Source organism: Pelodiscus sinensis, chromosome 1 (genome assembly GCF_052426305.1).
Source record: "Pelodiscus sinensis isolate ZL-2025 chromosome 1, ASM5242630v1, whole genome shotgun sequence".
NCBI classification, from domain to species: domain Eukaryota; kingdom Metazoa; phylum Chordata; order Testudines; family Trionychidae; genus Pelodiscus; species Pelodiscus sinensis.
This window is the reverse complement of record NC_143052.1, coordinates 269,511,456-269,538,956: the sequence shown is the minus strand read 5'-3', so window position 1 is coordinate 269,538,956 and position 27,501 is coordinate 269,511,456. Positions and strand designations below refer to the sequence as shown.

General features: G+C 41.4%; 1 protein-coding gene across 4 annotated transcripts in view; it reads right to left on the bottom strand.

Annotated features, from left to right (window-relative positions):
* RBM26 (RNA binding motif protein 26) overlaps nucleotides 1-27,501 on the bottom strand; it is a 100,430-nt gene that overhangs the window by 14,509 nt on the left and 58,420 nt on the right. For 2 of the 4 annotated variants that reach the window (XM_075918835.2, XM_075918837.2), the window contains 3 exons: nucleotides 22,901-23,005; nucleotides 8,872-9,081; nucleotides 4,222-4,308 (listed from right to left, as the gene is read on the bottom strand). In XM_075918835.2, coding sequence (XP_075774950.1) covers nucleotides 4,222-4,308; nucleotides 8,872-9,081; nucleotides 22,901-23,005 — 402 coding nt within the window. Of the gene's footprint in view, nucleotides 1-4,221; nucleotides 4,309-8,871; nucleotides 9,082-21,622; nucleotides 21,816-22,900; nucleotides 23,006-27,501 lie in introns of those variants that run through there. The other 2 variants (XR_012900594.2, XM_075918836.2) reach the window with 2 other exon arrangements.

Sequence of the window (27,501 nt, the reverse complement as noted above, 5' to 3'; positions counted from 1 at the left end):
TACTTTTTTCCCCACTGGATCCTTGCTGTGTTCAGTGGACAGCTGCATGACATGAAATAAATGAACTATTCAATATTTATTTTTATCATCAAGGTGATAAAGTGTCTGAATTCCAATTGACTGAAGCAACTGAATCAGGTGGTTGTACATATTGTTATTGTATATAAAAGTATAACAAGATCTTTTATTGGTCCTAGTCTAAAGATTAAACTTGAACTGGATAGTCATTTTGAACTATGTGTACAGATCATGGTATATGTTTACATTATAGTGTAGAAATAAAGCTGTGCTCATAATCTGTACTATAATATTCAGCTCCACCTTGCAACAGGCAGTTGGTCAGCTACACAGGGAAAGGCTAGCTCTAAGCACCTAGCAACTTTACACTCCAGGAAAGCACAGGTGACAGGACATTAAGTTAATGCAAAAACACTGAAACAATTTGATACTGAAAAGAAAACCCCAGTCTGGGAAAATGAAGAAAGGATGGAATTTCCCTCACTACAACTCACCATAATCTGAGAAATTTAAAACATAACAAAACACCACTGTTGAACACTGCTAAAGGGAAAGAGGTTTGAAGTGAAAGCCCCTCCAGAGCTGAAGAATAATTTCAAAAATGTCTTATTGAACCCTTGATCTCTCCTTTGGCCTATGGCAGGGATGGGCAATAATTTTTGACAGGGGGCCATTTCAGAAAATTTTAAGTGGCCCTGGGCTACTCCAGAAGGGGTAGGGGTAGGACTTTCCCGTGCTTCCCCGCCCACAGACCCTAACTGGTCTGCGGGTGGGGAAGAACATGAAGTCTTTACCCCTGATCTCTCAGACAGAACCACCAGTTGTTCAGAACAGCTGGCAGTTCCCTCTAGGCACCTATGTCCCTGGCAATGGGAGGAGACTTTGTACGCTCTCCCCACCACCCCCATGTCAATCAGGGCCTGGGAGCAGGGGAAGCATGTGAAGTCTGCCCCCGCCCTGCAAGGGAGCACTGCACTTACGGTCATCCACCAGCTGAGCAGCAGGTGGCAGTTGACTAAGTGTCAAGGCCCTTGCAGGGCGGGAGGAAACTGCATGCTTCCCTCTCCCCCAGGATTTGGGGGCGAGGGGAACATGCAAAATCTCCTCTCGCCATGCCCTAACCCTGCAAGGAAGTTGAGATTCAACTGCCAGGGCTGACTCTAAGCACCACATACTCCTCCATCCCTAGGCCCTGATTGGCAAGGGGGTGGCAGGACCTCCGTGGGCCAGATCAACCCACTTGGTGGCCTGAATCTAGCCCATGGAGGCCCTTTTGCCCACCCCTGGGTTATGGGGTAATTTGTGAACCTGAGCAAAAGCAGTAAATAACTTGTATTAGAAAAGGGATATTAATCTACTAGGTAAATGTAAAATATGAGGCTGTGTCTATGTTTAGTTTCTCTACAACTTGAAAGTGTTTATTTCCTTTCTATCTTCATCTTTGAACCTGTGATTTTTCCATTAAATAAACATTTATTTTTACCCCAATCGGGCCCATGTCGGGCAAATGGTGCATAGGGTGTCTCCAAAAGAGAAACAACAACTGGGGTGCAGGTTTCATTCCTGTGGGAATGACAAACAAGATGTGAAAAATCAGCCTCTGGTACTTAAGAGCCTGAGGAAGATGGATCTTGAGAGATTCAGAACTGGAAGGGCTACTGAAGTCATGCCGTGGTGAGTATTTAAACCACAGAAAGTTATATGACAGATGGTAAGCACACACCTGGACTGGTTTGAGCGATTCCCCAAAACCTCAAAAATGCATATGTCCCTAGATTTGTCTCTTTGGCAATCTCATTGTGAACATTTCCTAACTTTTGAACACTTGATTTTTACTTTACAGGTCATTTCCTAAATTTTTGAAACAACAACATTAGATCCCATTACATAGAATCATATTTACAATATATAGGTCATCACTAAGTGCGCTTCCTATACATTCTAACATACATACCAGTCCTATGCATTTCTATAGCTCTATTATAATATCTAAACGCCTCTATCTTTAATGTATTTATCTTCAACACCAGCTAGGTAAGGAAGTACAATCATCCTCATCTTACAGTTGGGGAACTGAAGCACAGAGGGAACTTGTCCAAGTTAGGGATGTTGAAGATTAATTGACTATCCAATAAGCATTTGATTATCGGATAGTCTTTTTACTAGTCGAGTAGTCAATTCCCCCTGCCTTTGCTGCCTCTATGAGGCAAAAAAGGGGGGGGAGGGTATTTCAAAGTGGTAGTGCTGCACTGCCACTTTGAAACCCCAAGCCACCATTTCAAAGGGGCAGCCGATCAGCTGTGCGGTGGCTGCTCCTTTAAAACGCCGCCTCCACGCATTTCAAAGGAGCAGCAGAGGAGCCCAGGGTCAGCTGGGGACTCCCCAGCTGATCCTGGGTTCCGTGCAGCATTTCCCCAGAACCCGGAGTCAATTGGGGAGTCCCCAGTTGATCCCTGGTTCCAGTGCGGAGGGGAGCCCAGGATCAGCTGGGTTCCATGGCAGCTTCCCTTTTGAAACGCCAGGGGCAGCATTTTAAAGGGGCAGCTGCCGTGGAGCCCAGGGTCAGTTGGGGACTCCCCAACTGACCCTGGGTTCTGGGGAAATGCTGCATGGAGCCTGGAATCAGCTGAGGGATTCCCCTGCTGATCCTGGGCTCCATGGCTTTGAAATACACAAGAGCCCCCGCTGGGGACCAGTGTGCATATCAAAGCAGGCATCTGTGTGCAGACGGGAGTCAGTGGGCTTTACCTCTGGCCCTGGGATGTAGGTGAGTTCCGCATTCCTTCCTTGAAATGTACAAGAGCCCCAGCTTATTGACTAGTCGACGGAAATTCCATCGACTAGTCAATTAACCACATTTTAACATCCTTAGTCCAAGTACAAACAGAACATTTGTGGCAAAGAGGAGAACCTTACTTTCCTGATTCTCGTTTCCTAAAGCACTACCCTGGCATGCTTCCTCCCATTTAGTTAAATTAACATTTAGTAATTTCATTACATGTTTAGAAAACAGTAATATTTATGAACAACTTTCATACTGATGCGTTACTCCCTCATCTGGCACCCTTGGGACCTGATTGGTCCCAAATAAGACGATTCGCCGAACGAGGGGAAGTCCCTCCCAATGTGGCCCCATGTTGCCCCCAGCTAGGATTCCAGTCCAGCCCAGCCCAGCCACTGCCTACCCGGCTGTGGCTGTTCAGGTTGGAGCTCTGTGCCTTCTGCCGAGGCCAGAGCTCTGTAGCTGTTGCTCCTAGAGCTCTGCGGCTGCTGCCAGCCTCCTGCTATCACCCAGACACAGGGGCCAGAACTCCCTGCTGTGCCACCTTTCCCTCTGTCAACACGGGGCTCCTGGTTGAGTCGCTACTTCTCTCTCCCCCTACCACTCCTGCTCTGCAGCCCAACCTCCTTATACCTATTGGACCAAGGATGTTGCCACACTAGAGTCCCTGTTAAGAGAGGGACAACCTGTACCATAAGCAAGCATTATAATTTCATTTTAAAGTGAACTTTATATTCTGAGTGTATTAAATGTGAATGCATGGTAAACAAAGAATAATGCATTCGTTCCCACATTAAATTTCAATAATCACAATATGTATAATTTTTTAGAAATGTTGTCAAATTAAGAAATCAATTATATATATCCAAAACAAACTTCTGGGACTGGATTTACCCTACAAATTCCCAAGAAATCAAATTTCTATAAAATAAGGGTCATGGGAAAAAGTACATAAAGAAAATCCATTCTATAACTTGTTTCATGATTCTGCATTTCTGATATAAACTAGTGAAAAACAATCAGGCTGTTTGGATCTGAGCTAACTCTTGTGGGCAAAAATAGGAAACAATGAACAGATAGGGTCCTGTCAAATCAAGACTAACTCATGAATTTGTCACTGAGGGGGATGTCTTGACTCATGCAATATATATGTTATACTTTTAAGTAGGTCAGAATTTCCTTCTTCTTAAAAGATTTCAACTAATATGCTGGTTTGAAGATTTTTTGAAAAATATGTTACTCAATTTCATCTAAAATCAAGCCTCTGTGTTTGTCAGCTGCCTCTTTGATAAATAACTTAAAAGGAGTCACCACGAACTTCAACTGCTTTGAAATTACGCTTAATTCTTAAACTGAATTAAATTTAAGTATAGCTACTATGAGATCTTTTTAAAGTATGAAAGTATGAAGAATATACTTACGGCTTCTGCTTCTGCTCTTGTCTTAAAAGTAATCACTGCATGAAGAGAAGAATCATCTATCTGGCAATCTTCAATTTCACCATATTGCTTTCAACAAGAGAAAATGTAAATTAATTGAACTGTCCCTCTTCTACAAAAATGCTATATTAAAGGATCACGTTAACTTGAAAATTATATAGAACCTGAAATGATGCACACTTAAAAGACCTTAATAGTTAACTTATCTTTGTGAGAAACACTATATAATTTTTATATTCTCTTCTAAAACACTGAACACTATAGTATTTGGACTCCCTTATACTAATGTAACGTATAAACATGAATCATAGCTCTCTTTCTTCATCAGAGCCGGAGACTCAATCAATCTCTTAGAAAAATGTCTGCATGAAGACTCAAGTCACAATGTTTCCAGGTGAGAAGACTCAAATTCCGTCCTTATTTTCAGTGACAGCAAGTTCTAGAATGGAAGGTAATCTACCAAGAAAGCTCTGTGCTGGTGCCTAATTAAGCGTATCTTGGGGCTCCATCACAAACATCTCAAATGATCAAATCTGAGAAGATGGTGTGCATCTAGATATGGTCTCAGATTACGGATATCAGGCCTGCTCAAGGATTTATAGAAGAGCAGATAATATGCATACTAACACAAACTACATGACAAACTTAAAACAAAAAATTGCTGAGCAAGTGAAATATGATCTCACCATATTTTCCCTCAAGTGGAAGTATTCTGGTCTGAAACAAAGTTTCAAACACATACGAAAAAAAATAAACACTTATGTAGAACTCCATCGGCTACATGACCAAATTCCAAAGGATTATGCACTATTTTTTTAAAAAATATCATAATATTGATGTGTGTGTGTGTGTAAGGATTTTTAAAAATAGTGTATATGCCTTTAAATATTCAGCAGCACAAAAGGATGGATTTTAAGGGGTTTTTCCCCTTCCAACTGTTATCAAATTAAATTGTTACAGTTTGCAGGAACTAAAAGGGGGACAGAGGTCATAATATTATTTATTGAGTGGCTGTTGAAGTTCAAAATTCAACTGTTATAATGCTTAAAATGCAAAATGTCTACATTGCTTGTCAAAAATATACAAACCAATATCCTTACATAAAACAAATTCTCAATCAGTATTTTTCTTCCTTAGCCTAATTTCCACTGGCTCATACGTATATGGTAAAACTGATGTTTACCTATGTTTACATATAAAAATCTAATTCTTCCAATCAGGTATTATCATGTGCTGCCTAGCACCAGCAAATTACACTCAACAACCAAAATTAGACCAAAGTATTATGATATATGTGAGATTAAATTACTACGTGTACAGGCAGAACACAGTAGGGTCCTAATGTACACTAAAGCCCAAAATCTCTGCCATGGCAAGGAACTGATTGAGATACATCAAAAAGAAATTGACAAGTGAGTCACATCCATGCTGCCTAAGGAGCAAGAAAACATCCAAAGTCAATTGCCAATCTGATACTGGAGAAAATTCCTTCCAACTCTCTATATTCCTGAAATACTTTTATTAAGAGAAATTTAAATTAGTTATAGGTGACACTATCAACAATTAAATCTTTTAAAACAGAGAAAAGCCAAGTGATAGGAGATGTGAACAAACCAATGCCCACACAGCATGTTTCCACGGTCAGATGCAGACTCCACCTCTTTACAAGGAGATTATTTTTGTCCCCAGATGAGGAGACACTAAACACAGTACATTAATCTACCCCGTAGAAGAAGGCAAAATCTTAAAGGTGACCTGGCAAAGGTTTTTTTTGTTATTTTTTTTAATAGCACTCATGTCCACTTATATTTTTAAGTCCTAATAGATTTTTACCCACCACCGCCCAAAACAAGTCTTTTCTTCCATCTTTTATTCTGCCTTGAAGTTGGTACTTTTCAAATACATGCCTTTACTTTGGCAGTTTGTGTAACTTTTTTCTGTAAAACAATGACATGACAAACCCCGGTTTAAAGATATGTTCATTACAGACTACAGAGTTCTCTCCTCCTGCCCCAAACTATCTGTACAGAGAGGCAGCAATTTATCTGTGTTAAAAATACAATCTAGCAGAGTGTAAATTAAGTGAAATTATTATTTGCATCTGCTTGCAATACATATAGCACTGATGTAAGAGGGGTTGGCACTCAAGTTCTCTCACTGGTTTCTCCAGAGGAAAGGGGCAGAGTTTTTTAAAGTATGATAAAAACAGAGGCAAACACAGCTCTTCATAGATATTAGTTGGAATTAGTTAAAAAAGAAAAATCAAACAAACTTTAGAGGCCAACTATAACCACAACTCCAGTAATATCAGCAAATATTCAGCCTTAACATATGCACACAGGTTAAATATGAGGCTAATTTTCCAATATATTAATACCAAAAGTGGTATAATCATTATTAATTCTGATTCATATTTGTTTTAATGCTTAGGAGAGGGATTTAAAATACTTTGTTTTAACTGAAAATCTAAATGTAATATTGACTAAAGAGTCTTACCAATGATCCCATAATAGCCAATGTTCCAATAATAATAAAAAGTAATTTCAATACATCTTGTATTCAAAATAATTGTCTGGACTCATCTTTGAGAGTTCTGTAACACTGATATATAATTCGTTTCACAAAATGAGCATGTTTCTCCTTCATTGCAGGCTTGAAGAGAAGAGACATGGACGCTTTTTACCTCTTGTTTGACTTACAGTCCACCTACATTGTATGCATATGTAACATACTACTGACAAATATAAACCCAGTATCAAATTTTGAACTGCAGACCTAAAATTAAGAAGCTAGTAAAAGGCTGTATTAAAGGAATTCTGGCTCGGCCTGCATGCCATTTTGGTGACAGAGTTTTGGGAGAGGTACTAAGATCCTGAAATAGTTGTACAGTTCTGGTCTGTACTGTCAAACTCCAAAACTCCAAAAAATTGGGCACAACTCACTGGAACAGGACTGTCAGGCATAAATGAAGTTGAAGTAACTGAATCTCAAAAAAGGATATTTTTGCTCTGTTTTGTTGCAAAACAGATGTCAGTTGAAACCAAGACATTGTAGCTATGGAATTCCTTGTAGCTATAGTGTTCTGTGGTTTAGACTACCTCAAGAATTGGTCCAAGATTTTTTTCATTCTTTTCTCCTTCAGTTCTGGCAAAAGCACATTATCAGTTATTTTTCTTACTATTACTACCTCTCTAGTAGTAGCTTGCTAGGGAACTGAAGAATGGACAATCGATAAAAAAAAATACCCTCCAGATTCTCTCCCCGGTGTGCACAGCATCCACATAAACAACAGGAAACAAGTTAGAATCACTTCTGATTCTTTCCTTTTTCTCCTATGCTGCTTTTTTGTGCACAGGCATATTATGTTATTCAGCTGTTTCTAAAGATATCACCAGATTGAGATAAATTCACTTTTTTCCTTTCCTCACCTTGTCTGAAGACCTTCCATAGTTTAGAAACAGGATGCTCTTTTAAAAGAGAATCTACAGGCAGTCCCCGGGTTACGTACAAGATAGGGACTGTAGGTTTGTTCTTAAGTTGAATTTGTATGTAAGTCGGAACTGGTACATATTGTAGGGGAAACTCTAGCCAAACATTTTTTTTAGTTTTGGATAGCATAGGGAAAGGTTAACTCCCCTCTAATGTTTGTTTTGCTGTCTGTTCCCCTGTTCAGAAAATTTCACATCTATTTCTGTCCCTGTGACAAACTCAGGACTAAAGGAGTAACTCATCAAATACCAAACAGCTCTGCACCATGCTTTTAGCTAATAGCTTTATTTCCACACACCACCCAGGGTTCTAGGAGGAGGGTCCTTTTTTGTTAACACAATGAGGCCAGCACTTTGTTTGTTTTGGTGGAGTCTTTGTTTGCCCAGGGAGCCCAGTATGTATAGGGGGAGGAGGGGCGGAGAGGCTGCTTTTGTCTGCTGTTCGGCAGCCTGTTGCTCAGGGGAGGGGGCAGCCTGTTGCTGGCAGGGGGGGAGGGGGAAGGCGTGCAGGATGCGAGGCCGCGGGGTGGGGGGCAGCGGGCGTGGGGAGGCACTTTTCCTCTGCCCGGCAGCTCTGTGGGATCCCTGTCCCTGTGGCCAGCTGCTGCAGGCAGAGGCCAGTTGGAGCCAGCTGAAGAGGAGGAGGAGGTGGATTCTAGGACCCAGGTGAGTGAGCCCCGGGGACGCTGCTGCGCTCCGGGAGCCCGGGGCATGTATAGAGGGGAGGAGGGGCAGAGAGGCTGCTTTTGTCTGTTCGGCAGCCTGTTGCTCAGGGGAGGGGGCAGCCTGTTGCTGGCAGGGGGTGGGGGGGGCAGCGGGCGTGGGGAGGCACTTTTCCTCTGCCCGGCAGCTCTGCAGGACCCCAGTTGGAGCCAGCCCGAGGAGGAGGAGGATCCTAGGACCCAGGTGAGTGAGCCCCGGGAATGCTGCTGCGCATGTGCGGGAGTTGCCTCACCCCGTTCGTATCTAGGGATCCGACGTAAGTCGGATCCACGTAAGTCGGGGACTGCCTGTACTTTAATATTCCTTGGGGTTAATTAAATATTGGATTCTAGTTCATCAGAATCAGCCGTAAGAAATTTTCCCCTACACTAACTCAAAATACCTACATCCAAAGAGAATAAATACTCAAGTTATTACATACCGCAAAATGAGGAAGAAGATCTTCTCTGTCACTTTCTGTGAATGCAGAAATTTCCAGTGCCCTAGGTCGATGATCCACTACTGCATGAACTGAAACCCCTCTTCCACGACCCCGACCTCGTATTCCTCTGCCTCTGCTACGTGATGCACCTCGACCTCGTGCATTAATTCCTCGACCACGACCTGAAGAAAGAATTCCTCGTTTGGCAGCCTAAAAAGTTTAAACATGTATTATGTACATATTAATATGCAATTAAAATATAATCCTGTTCCAATCACAACCTTTGCTTAATGTCAAATTCTGAAGATTATACTTAGCAAGAGTAACTGACCTAAGGTGTGTGTGTGTTTTTTTTTTTTTTTTTTTTTTTAAGATGACCCTCTTCAAATTAAAATCACATTTGTCCTCAGAAAGCATTGTGAATGCCTTTATGATTTTGAAAAAAAGAAACCATTCTCTGCATTGTAACGGTTACATGAGATGTGCTGCAAATGGCTTTCACTTAAGTATGTGAATGTACTCCATGTATTTCATACAGAGAATCCCATGTAGCAGCAGCTATCACCATGTACCCTTTATTGCTTCATGCTAAAGGTATGGAGCTGCCCTGACACTCGAGCTCCTTCACACCAGCATCATGAAGAATACAATCTAATACAGACATGCAGGAGAGAAAGTCGTGAAACAGACATGTTCAACACATCGTGAAGAACAACACTTACAATGCAGATAAGTAATAATTTTTTCTTCATTGAGTGCTAGTACATCTATTCCTCTTAGGTGGCTCCCAAGTGATGTTGGGACAAGGAATCTGAAGAGAGACTGCAGGACTGTTCTTCCAAAGTTTGAGTCAATTACAAGAGGCCCCCTACTTGCGACAGCCTGAATTCTGACTCTCCCCACTCCCTGCACTTACAACCATTTTTGTAAGTGCGGAAGGGGCCCAAAACCTCTTACATCCTCAACCTGTGTTTACGACAGCGCATGGCGCCTATTGTAAATGAGGGCTCAAGTTACAATGCCCCCGACTTGTGACGCTTCTCCAGGAACCAATCGCGTCACGAGTCGGGGGCCTCCTCTATACAGGTAGCAATAATCACATGATACTTGGTAAAAGTATGCACGGATGCCCAGGTTGTTGTCTTACAGATGTCTTCTACAACTCTCAAGAAGGCAAAGGAAGTTGCTTGAGCTGTGGTGGAATGAGTTGACACCTTTGAAGGAGATACAGTATTTGTTAAATCATAACTTCTTGTTATAAACTGTTATCCAGTAACAAAGTCTCTGAGCTGATGTCATCTGCCCTTTCATTCTATCTGTACAAAAAGACATGGAGATTAGCTAAATGATTTAGTCCTGTCTATATAAAAGGACAACACACATCAGATGTTTAACATATGGAGCCTTCCCTTGTCTTATGAGTATGAGGCTTAGGGGAAAAATGTCAGTAAATGGAAAGCTTGATTAAGGTAGAAGTTAGACATCACTTTTGGAATAAATACTGGGTGTACCCTGATGAAGACTTTAAAAGGAAACCGTATACAAGTGATCCCACCATTAAAGCCTGCAGCTCATCTACTCTTCTTGTTCGTGTAACAGCCACCAAGAAAGAAACTGGCTGACCGGTAGGTTAACAGGCAGGCTGTTAAAGGCTCAGCGGTCCCATTAAAAACTGTCAATACAAGGCTCAAATATCAAGGTGGAATCAATTGTTTAACTGGAAGATGGGGAGCGGGAGGAAGAGGAATACATTCTGTTTACCTCCTTCAAATATTGAACCACCAAGAGTCAGAGAATTCCAAAGACATGTATAGGAGGATGGTCAGTGAAGACAGCAGTTAAATGTTCTCTTAATGAACTAACAGACAGGTCAGATTCTTTAAGATGAAGAAGGTAATCCAAAAATTCCTGTATATTTCTGAGGGAAAGTGGTTATGAGCCTCTGCTCAACATGAGAAAACTCAATTTAAAGAAGTAAGCTCCCCCAATAGACAGTTTACAGCTGGTCAAAATAATATTTTGGACTACGTTAGACCAACTCTTTTCCCTGTTGTCTAGATAAGCTGTCATATGATCTCTGCCTGGATTTGGTTGTTAATAGTGATTGTACAGAGAGTCTGTGTAGATATGGGAAAAAATATATTGCCTCAATCAAATATGGGCTACCTCTACCCAATTCTGTTTCATTTTGAGTAGGAGTGGTACTTGAGGAACTGCATACTTCAGAGTTGATTTCCAATGAAGGAGGAAATCACGTGAAAGCATATGGACTCAGACTTCCTCTAAAACAGAGCTGAAGGCTCTTTCTGTTCTGTATTTTTGTGAACTGGTCCATATGGATAATCGAATACTTGCAAAAATTAAATCTGAGTATGTTACGCCTCTCATGGCCAGTTGTGATCCTCCTGAAAAGTCCCAGTGAGGTGGTCTGCTAGGACATTCTGAGCTCCAGGAGAAATGCTGACAGAGTGATTTTATTCTGGATGCAGGAGTAACATACAACAGTATGGATATGTAACTTCCTTGCCTCTTGACATACTCATCCATGTCGTCTCATCTTGGAGGAGTTGGATAGTGTATGCTTTGATTCAAGATAGGAAGACTTGAAAAGCTTTGTGTACGGGTCATAGCTCTAATATATAGATGAGAAGTGATGTTTCTTTCTTTGACATACAATTTGGTTACGTCTACACTGGCCAGTCTTGCGCAAGAACATATGGAAATGAGATGCAGCAATGAATCTTGCCGTTCCTCATTTGCATACTTAATGAGCCACCATTTTTGTGCAAGAAAAAAACCTAGACTACCCTGCTCCTTCTTGCGCAAAATGGTGGCTCATTAAGTATGCAAATGAGGCATGGCAATATTCATCTGGACAGTGTAGATGTAGCCTTTATGTTTGAGGCTTCCAATGAGATCCTTACTCTAAGAGGGAAGCATCAGTAGCTCAAGTCATGGATGGAAAAGGAATTGAAGAGAACAGCACTGCTCTATAATCACTAGTGGGATTCTTCCACCTCTTCAGTAAGGTAAGCATCCTAGAAGTTATGCCAGCTATCATGTCCAACAGATGATTGGTTGGGGGTTAAACAAACAACAGCCAACACTGTTAACATCTGAGAAAGTCTACAATGCCAAGTCAGTACAGGATGTGGTGTACTCCAAGTCTCATACAAGATGTCATTGATGTGTTGGGGTAAGATTGTAGACTCCTGCACAGGCCCAGGATGACTTGAAATGTGTTGTGAGGCAGGCATGCCATTGCCATTATAAAATCAACATTTCCTCCTTCCGCCACACAGTAAACTAGATTATTTGAATGGAAATGGAAAGTAATTTGTTTTGGTTTTTTAACAGGTCCTGCTGAACAAATAAAGATTGAATCTGCAAAATGCTGATTTCCATCTGATGCCTAGAACTGCTGCAGACCAACTTACTGTCCAGATAGGTGACTAACTTGATGTCCAGCCTCCTGAGGTGCCATGCCACATGTTTTTTCTTGGGGCAAACGGAAGGACAGTACATTAGAAAAGTTGGTCCAAAATCAAAAGTCACAGAGACTTTCTGTGGTCTGGTTCATTTGCCACATGAAAAAAATATCTTGGACCTCAACAGCTATTAGGATGTAGAAATAGGACAATTACTGCGAAGGAGGATATGTGAAACAAGTTTGTCCCTGAAGAGAGACTTCAACTGGACTGTGTCACTGGGACTTGTCTACATGAACACGTAGCTCATAGTGCTGACATATAAATCTCCCCTGAACAAGCCAATCTATTTTGCTTTGATACAAAACAGATTAACATGTACTGTAAAACTTTTAATGCATGGCAATAGGAACCACATCAACACTTACAGCCTAGCAGGATAGCGAGGGGTGGGGTTACAACCCCGTTTACTGTAAAGTAAGTATTTGTGTAGATAAACTCCCTGCCCCCTAATACTTAGGAGTCAGTGTTGTGAGGTAATGGATTTCCAAGCACCAAGAAAATTGCTCAATTTGTCCCCAAAAGGAAAGGGAAGAAAAAGACAGACCTTATATTACTGGTATGTTTCTATCTTGCTGGCAGTTAAATGGACTGCTTCAATCCTGCTAACTGCTGTTTAGTCAATTACTAAGAAGCATATTATCATAAGTCACCTCCTCCTTTATGATGTGAGATGCTTTTTGGCAGAATATCTGGGTTGGTAGAAATGTTGCCATAGTTGTTGCTGTGGTCTATATTGCTTCATTCAGGGGTCTGCCATATAGATCCCTATTGAACTGTCTGTCAAGTGAGTCCTTAAGGCTATGTTAGACCTAATTTCCACTCTTATCTGTCAAAAAGACTGAGGACTTGCCCATTGAGGAATATGCAATGATCTCTTGCACTTCTGCAGAAATGCCCAGGTTCTGAGGCCAAATCAAATCTCTTCATACCATCGTGAAACAGTTTTTAGGAACAAGAGCCCTGAATGCATCCAGAAGTCTGCCCACTAGTTTACTCATGGAGTCCCTCTACATATACTCATATTTAAATAGACGGAGCTAGTGGTTAGATATGTACAACTATAAATTCAAGTAGGACTATATTTTCCTGCTAGTTTCATTAGTGTTTTTTCTTTTGGTACAGTGAGCAAATGACTTGGGAACCAGCATTTATGTGAGTTGTGATTACCAGGAAGCACAAGGTGAAATGTAAATAAAATTGCTCATAAGCCTAAACAGGGACCTAAAAACATTCATCAGACCTCTTCGCTATCAGTTCAAGAGTCTTGGCAAGTTTTTATTAGCGCCTCATTAACAGGCAGGATATTCTAGACACCAGCAAAATATCACAATTTGCTCTGCTTTTCTAATAAAAACAATAAGAGAGGTAGCTGAGGTAGTCTGATCTTACTAAAACAAAAAGAAAAACTGTGTAGCACTTTAAAAACTAACAAGATGGTTTAATAGGTGATGAGCTTTCATGGGCCAGACCCACTGGCCCATGAAAGCTCATCACCTATTAAACCATCTTGTTAGTCTTTAAAGTGCTACACAGTTTTCCTTTTGTTCTAATAAAAACAGGCATTTATCTCTGGATTATCACAATATTTAGTGCAATTTCCCTATACCTGTGTTCATAGAGTAGAGACTGAAATTGTAATGTTTCATACAATTGAAATTCCCTCCAAACCACTCGGCCCTAATAAGCTCAGTCACTATGGCTGGGTGTGGAGGCTAATATGTGCAGAGGTGCTTCAAAGCTGAAGCATCAATAAGCATATTTTACCAACAGTTTTTATGGGAGTAAGGCAAGTAATTTTTTTAATGTATCTTTTCCCTTCCCTTTTGGTAGTAAATCTACTGGGACATCAGTCTGTTTTTATTAGCAACTGCTGCCATTGCAGCCTCAAGTGGTGCCCCCTCCACACCAATGGAAGATAGAATCAGACACTATGAAAACTGGAAGGATCTTGAGAGGTCATCAAGTCCAGTCCCCTGCCCTTATGGCAGGACCAAGCACCATCTAGATCAGCAGTGGGCAATGATTTTTCAAGGAGGGGGGGGCCACTTCATGAATTTCAGAAGTGGTCACGGGCAGCTCCAGAAGAGACGAGGCCAGAGACTTTGAGTGCTCCCCCAATCACAGACCCTGACTGGCCAGGGGTGGGGAAGTGTGTGAAGTCTTGTGCACAGCACCTAGAAAGAATAGCTGGCAGTTCCTTCTAAGTGCCGTGCACCCCGGCGGTGTGAGGAGATTTCCCGTGCTCCCTCCAGCCCTAACTGGCCTGCAGGTGGGGGAAGCATGTGAAGTCTCCTCCCGCCCCTGGAAAGGAGAAGAGACTTTGTCTCTCAATTAGCCTGGGGATGTGGGAGCGGCAGGGTGGCCTCGGGCCAGATCCAGCCCTCCGAGGCCCCTTTGCCCAACCCTGATCGATGTTGATCTAACCTGCTCTTAAATATCTCCAAAGATGGCGATTCCACAATCTCCCTGGGCAATTTATTGCAGTGTTTAACCATCCTGACAGTTGGGAAGTTTTTCCTAGTGTCCAATCTAAACGTCTCTTGCTACAATTTAAGCCCATCGCTTCTTGTCCTATCATCTGAGGTCAGAAGAGCAATTTCTCTCCCTCCTCCTTTTAACACCCTCTTCGGTTCTTGAAAACAGCTACCATGTCCAACATTCCCTCTAAGCTGTATGACAGCTTAGAGAAGATCCAAAGAAGAGCAACAAAAATGATTAAAGGTCTATGTCACGGGCTGACTCTCCAGCCTGGTGCCCCCAGCCGTCCGCCCTGTGAATTAGCTCTCTTCCCTCGCTGGACGCCTCTCTCTAGGTGGTGTCTCCCTGCATTTCTCCTTGGTCACAGCGTCCTCCTCCAGACACTGCCCTCCAGCAGTGCCCTCTCCGGTCTCTCTGCATCCCCTTCCAGGGGTGGGGTGGACTTGCTGCCCCACCAGGAAGCCTCCTGCTTCCCCAGCAGTCAGGTCCCTGCTACTCTCTGTCCAGAGCCACAGTCAGTTCTCCCACTCCCTCCAGGAGTCCTTCATTATACAGCACCCAGCTGGGCCCTAATTGGCAAGACCTGCCTCAGCTGGGGCTTTACTCTCAGCCCTTGCTCAGGGCTGGGGTTTGCCCTTAAAGGGCCAGTGCAGGGCAAGTGCCCTGTCCCAGTCTAGAAAACATAACCTATGAGGGAAGACTGAAAGCATTTGGCTTGTTTAGTTTGAAAATGAGAAGACTGAGAGGGGACATGATCAGTGTTCCCTCTAAGCTGCATGGCAGCACAGATTCACAGGTGATAAATCAGCCCTGCCTAGTCAGGCTCAGGGCTCCTGCATGGAGCTGACTGACTAGGCAGGGCTGATACAAATCCTGTGAATCTGTGCTGCCAAGCAGCTTAGAGGGAACACTGATCATGTCCCCTCTCAGTCTTCTCTTTTTCAAACTAAAAAAGCCAAATGCTTTCAGTATTCCCTCATCTAGACCTTTAATCATTGTTGTTTCTCTTCTCTGGACCTTCTCCAATTGCTCCACATCTTTCTTGAAATGTAGTGCCCAGACATGGACACAGTACTTCAGCTGTGGAAGAAGGGAAGAATGACTTCTTGTGTCTTGCTCACAACATTCCTGTTAATGCATCCCAGAACCACATTTGCTTTTCTTGCAACAGTGTCACACTGTTGGCTCATATTTAGCATCTGATCCACTATTTCCCTTAGATCCCTTTCAGCAGTATTCCTTCCTAGACAGTCACTTCCCATTCTGTGTGTGTGCAACTGGTTGTTCCCTCCTAAGTGGAGTACTTAGCATTTATCCATAATAAACTTCATCCTATCTCAGACCATTTCTTCAGTTTTCCTAGATCAGTGGTCATCAACTTCTCAGCCCAAGATCACCTTAAGATAATCTTGTAGATAAACAGTCTATTTTTTAATTTATGCTAGCTACATCTAAAACTATGTATATACAGTAATAAAATATGTTGAATTTATACTACGCAAATCTTAAATCAAGTATTTATAATTATACATTTTGTTCTCTATTCACCAAGTCTCAGTGTGACACCTATAACAGAACATTAGCTGCCAGTGCCTTGAAGTCTGGGTTGTAGTTTGAGATTGCTAGTCATATATAGTCCGTCAGATGGGCATCTGGCACATAGATGTGATGCTTGGATTTGATTACCTTCATATGGGAGAATGTTGCCTCACAGAGGCATGTGGAGCCAAAATAAGCCTTCACTTTGAAAGCATATGATGACAGAAGCAGGTATTTTTCTCTGTTTACAAGTCTCCAAAAATCCCTGTCCTTTGCTCTGACTTTCAGTTCAATATCATTTCACATAGTAATTATCTCAATATCAACTCACTGCTTTGTGAATCTAACACCTGATGGAATTTGGTAGCCAACCTGCCAATGTCTTCTACTTGAAGGAATGGATTCAAGACAAAAATGACGATTTGTTTCAGCACATTTAATTCCTGAAATCACCTCTGAATTCCTCTGCTAATTTCCTCAGATGTGCACAGAAGTTTTCTGGGTGGAACCATTTGTGTCTCTGATTTCTTCCAGTATTCTCTCCAGACTCCGGAAGTGATGCAGAATTTTATTCTTAAATTGGGAAAACCGCAGGCCCAGATTCAATTTCAACACATTCACAGCACTGACCATATGTGCTAAGTCTGTCCTTTCCCTGCAGTTCACATCTCAGCTTGTTCAGTTTTGATGTTGTGTGTGTTAGGAACCTGAAGTCTAGCAACCATGCACTGTCTGACAGCTCACTGCACACTCCATTCCTTGATTTAAGAAAAGTGTTGATTTCAGGCATCAGATGTAAAAATCTTTGCAGGACTTTCCCTCGACTTAACCACTTCACATTAGCATGGAGGATTATTCACCGTAGGCAGCATCGAGTTGGTCGAGTAAGGATTTAAAGAAGTGATGTTAAAAGGGTCATGCTCAAATCGAGGTTAAAATCTTAACTTTCATTACATGACAGAAGTCTATAACTTTACTTGCTAATACTTGCTGGTGGATTATAGTGTGATACATATCCTCACTTCTTGTTCTCTTTAAGAGGCAAAAGGGTGGGAAGACCCTCTTTAGCTGTCATATACTTAAAAATCACACACACAAAAACAATCAGCTGGGTTTTGTTGGTCATGTTGACAGATTCATCGAACAGCAGCGAGAAGCATTTGCAGTCCTTCAGGTCCTGCTGTAGTTGTTGACAGACGTCTTCAGACAAAGATCTCACTTGTCATGCTACTATGGAAGTACCAAATGACATGCTTGGAACTGCTGTCATTATTTCTTCTTTGTTTTTAAAATCTTTGAATAAAGAGTCAGAGGCCACAGTCATTGTTTCTTTAATTACTTTGCCATCTGTGAATGATTTCTTGTGTTTTGCCAGCATATGGCAAATGTGAAATGATGCTTCTGTGCAGGCCTTGCCTTTTGCTGCTAGTTTAAAAAATGACTGTTGAGCTTTCAAAATGGCCTTCAATTTGTTAATTTTCTTTGTACGAAGCATGCTGTTCAAGGGAAAATGGTCTTTGAATGTACTATGGATTGTTGTGTGGTATCACTTCAAATTATCCCTTTTACTTAGTGATAAACCGACAACATATAAGGCTTACACTCTTATCTTTCACATTTGCAAACAGAAATTAATTTTCCCATTCCATGTGGAAGTTGTACATTTTCGATTTCTTAGGTGTGCCAGGTTCGTCACTCATATTATCGCCAGCCAGGGATGTATAGCTAAAATAAAAAGTAAGATAGCACTTTCTACCAAATTTGGGGTATTTGTGTTTTGGTACAGTGTGGTGACAGTATTGTCAGGGTCAGACTGAAGACAGCTTTTTAAAGCTGATTGGATTTAAAATTTAAATTTTTCGTGATTTATTTGTGCATGGTAGTCAGTAAGGTCTGTTGGAGCTGGAACCCAGCAGGGACTGCTTCACCACACCCTGGCTCCAGCTGGAGCAAAGAGAGGCAGCCACCCACTGTCACGTGGCCCAGCCAGCTGGCCACAGCATTCATCTCACCGAGGCTCTCCCAGAAGGGACAGCCTCACTGCGCCGTGTTCCAGATGGGCTGGAGCAAAGAGAGGCAACAGAAACTTGACTCCAGCCCATCTACTTCGGGTCATCAGGTTCCAAAATTGACAATCTCCCCTGCAATCAATCAGAGAAGCACTGCCCTGAATGATTAATTGATTTTTCTCCACTAAGCTGATAAAATTAAATTGATGAAAAAGAACTCAGCAATCATAACTTCCAATTTCAGGGCCTGATCCAAAGCCTTTTAAGATGCAGATGTCGAAGACTGGCCACAAGAGCACTACAGAGTCTCACTAGCACTGTGGACAGGGCTAGTCAGGCCCTGGTTTCAGGACTTTGAAGGCGACTGGACAACCAGGCAAGGACCTTGCACGGTGCCGATTAACCACAGCGGGGCGCTCACCAGCAGGTGGACCCATTACACACTTCCTCAGACCACATTCATTTCTAAAAAGGCACTATGATCCAAGCAACCTGATAACAGAGAATTTGACCTTATTCTTAGATAGAAGATGCAGAAACACAGAGAGATTTAGAGACTGATAAGAGGCCCAGAAAATCAGAATAACCAGAATTGATACAGCCAAAGAATTCAGTCAAGTATAAGCTTGCTCCCTCTCTTTGTTAATACAGGCTGAACCTCTAAAATCTGGAACTCTCTGGTCTTGTAACATCGGTGGTCCTGCTGTACCAAGCCCTGTCAGGCCAGGTTCAGCAGCACAGCCTGGGCTGAGCTGGCAGTGGGGAGTGCAGCCCTAGCCGACGCTGGAGGCAGCAGGGCTAAAAAGCCAAGATCATAGACCTGGCTAGTGCAGTGGGGAGGCAGACCCAGCCGGAGCTGGAAGTGGGGAGTGCAGCCAGACCTGGAGGCAGTAGGGCCGTTCCCCGGGATTGGGCAGATGCCATGAAGGGCTGGAGACAGCTGGTCTGGTGACGGAGCTCAGCTGCAGCTGAAAGCAAAGCCTACAGCTGGGTGGGGAGCTCTGACCTTACCTGGTTGGTCAAACTACATAACTGGTGACCACTCAGGTCCCCAGGGTGTTGTACTCCTTGCGGATATAGGGAATGGAAATAGAAGATAAGCTTTATAGAAAGCGCTGATGCATATCATACAGGAAGATAACCTTCAGGAAATCTGGATCTCTCTTCACTTAAACTATGCAACAGGATACATATTGAGTGGTCCTTGAAGCCCCAGTCTATTTACCAATCACCCCACTTTCTTAGTAAAGACTATACTACCAACTGGTTTAGAGATTGCAATACTGCTCGAGACTCAGCCTATAAAAGAGTGCCTTTCCCTGATAACTTGAGGGCTGTTAGATAAATCTGAACTCACAGACTTTAAGGTCACAAGGGACCATTATGATCATCTAGTCTGACCCCCTGCAATCTAGTCTGACCCCCTGCAATCTAACTCTAATGCATCAATCCTAAAGTATCACTGCTGAGCAAAAGAGACAATGTGTTCCTTGTTTCCTCATATACAGTCATAGTATTGTTAGTCATAGTATTGTGAGTAAGCAAAGACTTCAGAACCATTCATACCAATTTACTCTACAAAATGTGTAATTTCCCTTTCTAGAAATTCCAATCGTCGTGCTTATAAATCCAAACACCTGGAATAGATCCAACAGTTAAAATGGCTATGTAATTAAGCAAATATGTACATACTGGACATAATGTGTACCTTTTTTGTCTCTGCAATTTAGCAGCACAACATATGGTAAAAGTGGCTTGCTTACTTCCTATTAGGAGAATCTGTTTTCAATAACTTTTAACTTTGCCAATTTTTAAATATTATTTTCCGTGTCAGATGTCTGCTCTCAAGCTAATTTATTTGGGAAGCTTCTTTTTATAGATTGAAAATAATTTTTGTTCCCTAAGACTATCTCTCAGCGGAAATTAATATGAAAATGCTCTCAATCTTGCAATGCAAGTTTCATTCATATCCCTCATATGAGATGTAAATAAGAGTGATAATATGTTTGCCGCAGCGAGTATTTCAGAAGTTTAAGTTTTACAGATTATCAGCAAGGCTTTACACTACCATTTCCAAAAGGAAAATGTAGGGAATTAACAGTATTGTCCCAGCATTCATTAAAAAGAAGCCCACAAATGCTAATTTTCATTTTGGTTATAGAAACTATATTAATAAAAAGGGAATTCTAGTTTACAGAGTACAACTGAGAGCAAAACTTGTCAGAAATAGTTTACATAGTACAAATGAGAGGAAAGCTCTGTTAGTCAGCAATGGAATAATGATCAAGATGCAAGTGAATCATAATAGCCGCCTTCCCTTCAGTTTGGTGAAAATCTAGCATTTTGCATAGTGGTAAGCAGTTATGTGAAATTTGACAGCTTTAATGTATGTTCTTAATAATTTATGAAAGTATATTTATTTTCCTTAGCACTTAAAAATGTATTGTTTGAAAATGGATTCCATTCCCAGGTGGTCTGCTCAGTTTAACTACTGAGGCACATTTTATCAATTGTCAGTGCTGTACACCAACTATAGATGAAGAGCAATCTATATTCTATTTCGATACGCTATCAGCAAAACTTTCCATTAATTTTTGATTGCAGACCATTAAGTCTTGAACTTATGTTAAAGAAAGGGTTACAGTACCTTATAATATATTCAATATAAAGAAGTTTCACGTCCCTGAGCATTTTAATATTTGTCAGAAATCCTGAATGGTACACAAAATTGCTGCATAGTGCGTGATATGAAAAATAAAAAGGTTTTTTTTAAGCTGGTATGATTTTTTTAAACAAGTTTTTTTCTAAAAGGTATGCAGGCACATTTTTTGTACACAGAACATTTATTGAACCAATTCTATTTACATATAGTTTTTGTAACAAATTTAATTTCAGGACAGAAATGAACTGACAGCCTCTTAAAACTACTAGAGAAAAATATTGTTTATCTCTAGCACCCTTAACACTTTGGTTAATATTAGGCTATTTTTAACATGCTGGCATTCCTTTAAAGGAGGTGACCCTATATATGTATAAAATAAAAGGACTCAAAGCTTTGGCCTTTCTTTATATGCATCCACAGCACCACCTACAGACAAATTTTTTAAAAAAAATGCAAACTAAATAAATTTACCTATAGCAAATCTATAAATATCAGGTAACAATACCCTTTAAAAATCTTTAAGTGATTCAGCAGCTGAGCTATCAAAACTGATGACAGCCAGAATGACATACCTCAAGTCCAGAGACTGAAGATGTGAAGTGTCCCTGCTAAATGCCCTAAGATGAAATGTTTACAGTAGTGTTGTAACCACACTGCTCCCAGGATATGAGACATATAAGGTGGGTGAGGTAGTATCTTTTATTGGACCAACTTCTATTGATGGCACAGACAAGCTTTCAAGAGACAAAGAGCTTGTCTTCAGGGCTGGAAAAAGTAATCAGAGTGTTACACATAAATACAAGGTGGGTCAGATTTGCTAAACATATGGGATAAAATGTTTCAAGAGACCAGTTAGAGTGAAATAATTGTTTGGTGATTTCTTGTATGGGTTCTACTGTGGGACGGTATGTGACAAACTCAATTTGTCTGACTGGTGGTTTGCGTTTTTTCCATATTGAAGCCATCTCTGTTGAGGTATTTGGATGACTAGTTCTATTATGTGATCAGCTGGTCTGGTGGAGTATCCTTGTTTGGTGAAAGCAATTTTAAGTGTGTCACAGTGTGTATCCTGGACTTTTTCCTCACAGCATATGCTGTGGTAAGTGACTGCCTGGCTGCAAAAAAAACAGATTTTGGGGGGTCTGTGGAATGGTGCCTGGATATAGGGAAGTAAGCATGGTGATGCTTGGGTGTCTTGGATATAGCTGTCTAGACTTTAAACATACACACTCACACTCTCTCTCTCTCATATCTCTGAGCCACAAAGCAATTCCTCACAAAGCAATTCCTCCACAGTGGATCTCCTTAGTCCTCACCCTCAAACAAAACCTGCCAAAAACCATCCAAAGATGAGTCTGGGGACTTAAATTCATAACTTTGCTAGAGACCAAATTCAGAGGCTTAGAGACACTTGTTTTATGGCTCATTATACCAATTTATATACCACAAATTCTATTCCGCCCTCCACCATGACTGCACAGGTGTTAACTGCCCACTGTCCTTTAACTTGTTTCCAACTAGGTGTCAACCACTACTCATGCTTAATACTTTGTCCTACCTTGGATTTATCTGCAACACACGGATTATTTTTTGCAGATTTGAAGAACCACCTGGTGTAGCTTGGAAGCTTGTCTCTTCCAACAATAGAAACTATTCCCATGAAAGATGCTACCTCACCCACCTTGACTGTAGACAATAGGATTGTATACTACTTACTAAACTAAGATTACACTTGAAACTTTTAATTGCATAACAGATTACACTGTAAACTAACATTCAAACTGAGCAAAATACACTTAATGAAAGCTTTTCTAACACATGATTAACTAAGGAAATAAAAACAAACATACTTCAAGTTGCAGTTCTGTGTACTTTCTTCTTAGTTCAGCCACTTCTTCCCCAGCCTGCATTTTCTTGTACAAATCAAGCTCAGTATCCAGTAATTCTTTCTGCATCTGAGAAATTGCCACGGTGAAGTTATTAGTTTATACATCTTTTACTCCTGAATGGGGAAAATACTCCTCTGATAATTACTAGGGTTTTGATGGCCCAGAACAACACAGTTAATAGTGGGAAGTCAAAACTGGCTATTTTAAAAATAAACAGAGCCTTCAAATGAATTAAACAACACAATGTATCAGAAAATGTACACTCTCTCTCTCTAGCTCTAGCTGGAGAACAGAAATCTAAACCAAGCACTGAAGAAAGGGGTTCAGAAATTATATGACGGGCTTTTCATTTTTGCTTATTACATTATACAAGTGCTGTAACTTAGCACAATTTTTGCTACTATGTTGGGTATTGTGAGCAGCCTCCGAAGAAGAATGCATGAAGTTAGAAGATTAAGAAGAGTAGATCATGACTGCGAGGTAAAATTCTGTGTTTAATAATGGGAAGTCTTAAAAAACTTGGTGTTATTGCCTCCAGTTCTGATTTAATAGATAATAGAATTGGGTGTGTCTTCTTTTAAAGCAGGAGTTATCCCAATAGTGGGTTGCAACTTGTGGGGATGACCTTTCCCCCAAAATCTAAAAAGTTCTGTAAAACATAAGTCAATAGATTTTAAATGACAAATGAATACACTATACACCTCTAATGCCAACCTCCTTTAATACCAAAGTATTTTTGTAATGCAAGAACCCCAAATGGTACGTCACTGCAAATTAAGACAGGACAAAAGTATCAGCACTAGATTACTTGTACTTCTGATAATGAAACAGTCAGTCTCTTTGTGTATGTGGCTTTACCTTCCAGAACATAGTACAGCTGAGGTCAGCCACGGCTTGTGAGCTGCATGAGGGGAAAGTGAGGCTCGCGAAGCCACCCTTGTGCCCCTGAAAATGGCCCCCAGCTCCCTGTGCTCATCGGGGGTCTTCAAGATGGCGACGGTCAGTGGGAGCCTGATGTGGCCAAAAAGCCTTGAACTGCGTTTCTAAAAGGGGCAGTCCTTGTTGTTGCTTGAGCAAACGTGGTTGGGGACTCTCTTTTGTTCAGCCCCCGCCCCCGGCTCTTTGCGCTATATGCACAACTATTTTGACTCTTTGCCTGTAACAGGTTGGCCACCCCGACATAGTACATGAACCATTAAAAAATTATATATGCATCTATTTCAAGTACCTATTCACACAAATCTTGACAAAATGTGTCATTGGACTGAAAATCATACATGTTGGCTGTAATTTTTGAGGCTTAGGAGCACATATGAGTTTCATATGATCATGTACCATTTGTCAATATTTATTGGAGTCTGGGTCTGATTAATGAGTGATTTTGAAGCATGGATTGGTTTGTGAAGAAATCCAGGTCTAGAAATTCCAAATCATGCCTCAAGGAAAAAATAAAATGCACAATAAAAAAAATAGTTTCCAAAGTTATAGGTCATTAGGGGGCTGCGCCCCCTGCTTGCTACACTCGCCAACCCCCCCATCTACCCCTGCTACAGCCAGATTGTGGCCTTCCCTCCTATCTGTGCTGTAGCAGGAGAGGGGCTGCCACCAGCCCTTCCTGCACCTAGATGGGGGCTGGTCTGCAAGGCCTGCCCCAGGACTGGGGCCAGAGACAGGATGCTGAGTCGAGATGGGGATTAGGTCCCAACTGGGCAGGGTGAGAGGTAGGGGGCACAGTGAGAGACAGGAGGCACAAAGAGGGAGAGTGCATGAGCAAGCTGGGGGCAGGGTGTCTGGCCAGGGGTGTGCAGCAGGGGAGAAGATGTGTGAGGTGCTGGAGGTGCAGGGTTTGAACATGAGTGTTGGGGGGAGGGGGCACTTCTTTTCATGTAGTGTGCCACTCCCAGGCACCAGAGGCATGCCACACTGCTCCAATGGGGAAGCCACCTCTGGCCCCACTTCCACTTCTGGGTCCGGGGCCCCAAAGCTCCGCGACCCAGTAGGGAGCCACCACCACTGCCTGATGCTCCAGCCTTCCCCGACACCCTGCCCCCCGCCCCACAAGTTTAGAAAACCAGTGCCAGCTTCTGGGGGGGGAGGGGAGGGAGAGGAGAAAGCCTGGAGGCTCCACACTGGATCCAACTTGCTGGCCTGCTAATCTTGGTGCGGGGGAGAGGCTGGATCACCAGGCAGTAGCCCGAGCTCCTGGCCCACGGCAGTAGGCAGTTCCCCAGAAGTAGAAGCAGGGCCAAAGGCAGCTGGATGGGAAGTGGGGGATAGGGGAGCAACAGAGCTCACTGAGCGCCCTGCAGCCATCCCCCAACATGGCCAGTGTTTCCCCTTCTGACTCTGCCAAGGCTGGGAGGGCAGTGCAATGCAGAGTGACATGATAATGTCACTATCGTCCCGCAGGAAAATTCTTGTCAGAGAGAGAGATGAGACAATTACCAAATTGAAAAACGGTGCTTTTGATAAATATTGTTTTGCAGGCATGTCAGTGATATGGCTGTGAATGTCACAAAAACAACTGTTTTCAAAACTCATGAAAAATGATTATTTAGCAATTCAAACTCCTGAGATAAAGACTCAGTTGCTTCATAACTACTGGAAGTTTCTGAGTGTATTGCTGATGCTTCTATTGAAGACTGTTTTGTAAAGCTGTGAAAGGTCCCTCCAACATCTCAGGAGACAAAGATTTCTACATTTAGCGGGAGCAGTGTAATGTAATCTGCAGAGACTTCATACCAAGGCAAGGGCAAATACAATTCACGGACTGGTCACATATATCCAATGAACTGAATCTAATGTCTTCTGCTTCCAGGACTTCATACATTTCCAAGCTTTAACTACTAACAAACTGCCTTAAAACCTGTGGCTAATACCTTCATGAAATTCTCTAAGCACCTAATGCTACATACTGAATGCTGTTTTTTCCTGCAGTTGCCCAGATGCCATGGGTTTCTTTTATTACCTTGTTCATAATGCAGCACTTTGACAAGGCAGACTGCTAACCTTTAAATTTAAAGTGGAAATGGAGTGCAGTTTTTTCTTCAAGATGGAGTCTCTCTCCTTTCTGATATTGTCAATACTTCTCTTGTTTGACAAAGCTTAACCTGTCTTGCAGACTTCTTTGGGCACCTAGCGAAGTGAACTATTCTCTTCTGGCTTGAAATAAAAAATGTTCTGTCCATGCAAAACAGATTAAAATCATTCAGCAAAATACTTGGAAATAAGTCTTCTTGAAGTGCTTCATCCTGTTTCAGTCTTCAAGGAAAATGAGGCGCTCTAACAAAAACTTATAATTCAGTATTCAATCTTAATTCAGACCTGCTTGTAGAGCTATCTTGTTAATTACTCACAATGAAAGACAAATTAATAATTCTCCTGTAAAAGGACCCTACATTTGACATTTTCTAACCCGGAATTCAGCAGATTTTGTCTATTTTTAGAGTTTTAGTCAGATTGCTTTTCAGCTTTGGTTTAAAAAAAATCCCCAAAAGCGATGCCATCAACTACGTAGCAAAATTATTTAAGACTATTTCTGCAATTCAACTTCATGGAACATCTTTCGTCAGCAATACAATTCAATTTAACAAATATTTTTGTAATTTATCTCCATAACTGAGATCACTTTTCAAAACCTCAGTTATTTCTGGTATGAAAAAGTTCACCCTACTTGTTAGGGAAGGAGATTTTGGGGGAGGGAGGCATAAAACATTTCTTGGTCACCAACTTGGTCACCAATTCCAAAAAGACTAGGAGGCACTACTGCCACCAAATGAATCCTTTTCCTAATAGAGTAGTTTCAGGGGTTTAGTAAAAAGAACTCAGGGTGATAACTAACATTTGTTTCAGGAGCAGTCACACTGAAGCATAAATCCAATTGCCAGAATCAATTATTATTTCAGAGATTAAAGTCTGTCATCATCCCTAAAGAAAAAAAGTGCTGTGTCATAAAATTGTACTAGCATAAGAAAGGGATCAAGTTATAGGATGATGTGCATTTTTCACTTAACACATAAGTTTGCGTGCTAGTATCATTTATTGTATAGATACTACTTTTCATGCTCATATCTATCTGTTAAGTAATAAGTATTTGTATTTTTTTCAAATATGATTGCAAATTTAAAACTGATAATCCTTCAAGATACTTCATGTCAGACTGGATTCTTGAAAAATCATGAAGTCTTTGAAATAACATCCAAAACTAAAACTGTAGACAAGAGAATCACATTCTTCAGGACTGAATTTCTGAACTTAAACTGAAACAGATATAGATTGGCTGTTACCTTACAGAAAAGTACCTAGTAAACTCAGCACAACTAATGAGTTTTTTTCTGTATGCATCTGTATCTGATAATAGGGTAGAACAGAAAATGTGTGATTTACTTCTTTAGACTGACTTGTTTAGAAGATTGTTTTAATTGCTTAACACAGTTAATTTCTAGGAATTCGAAAATTATTCAGTTACTCTAAACAACAGGAACTGAAGATTGTCCTAGAAATAAAGTATTATAAGTGTCTCAAAAAAGATGATGTCAGAAAGCAAAGGTTTACAGGCCAAA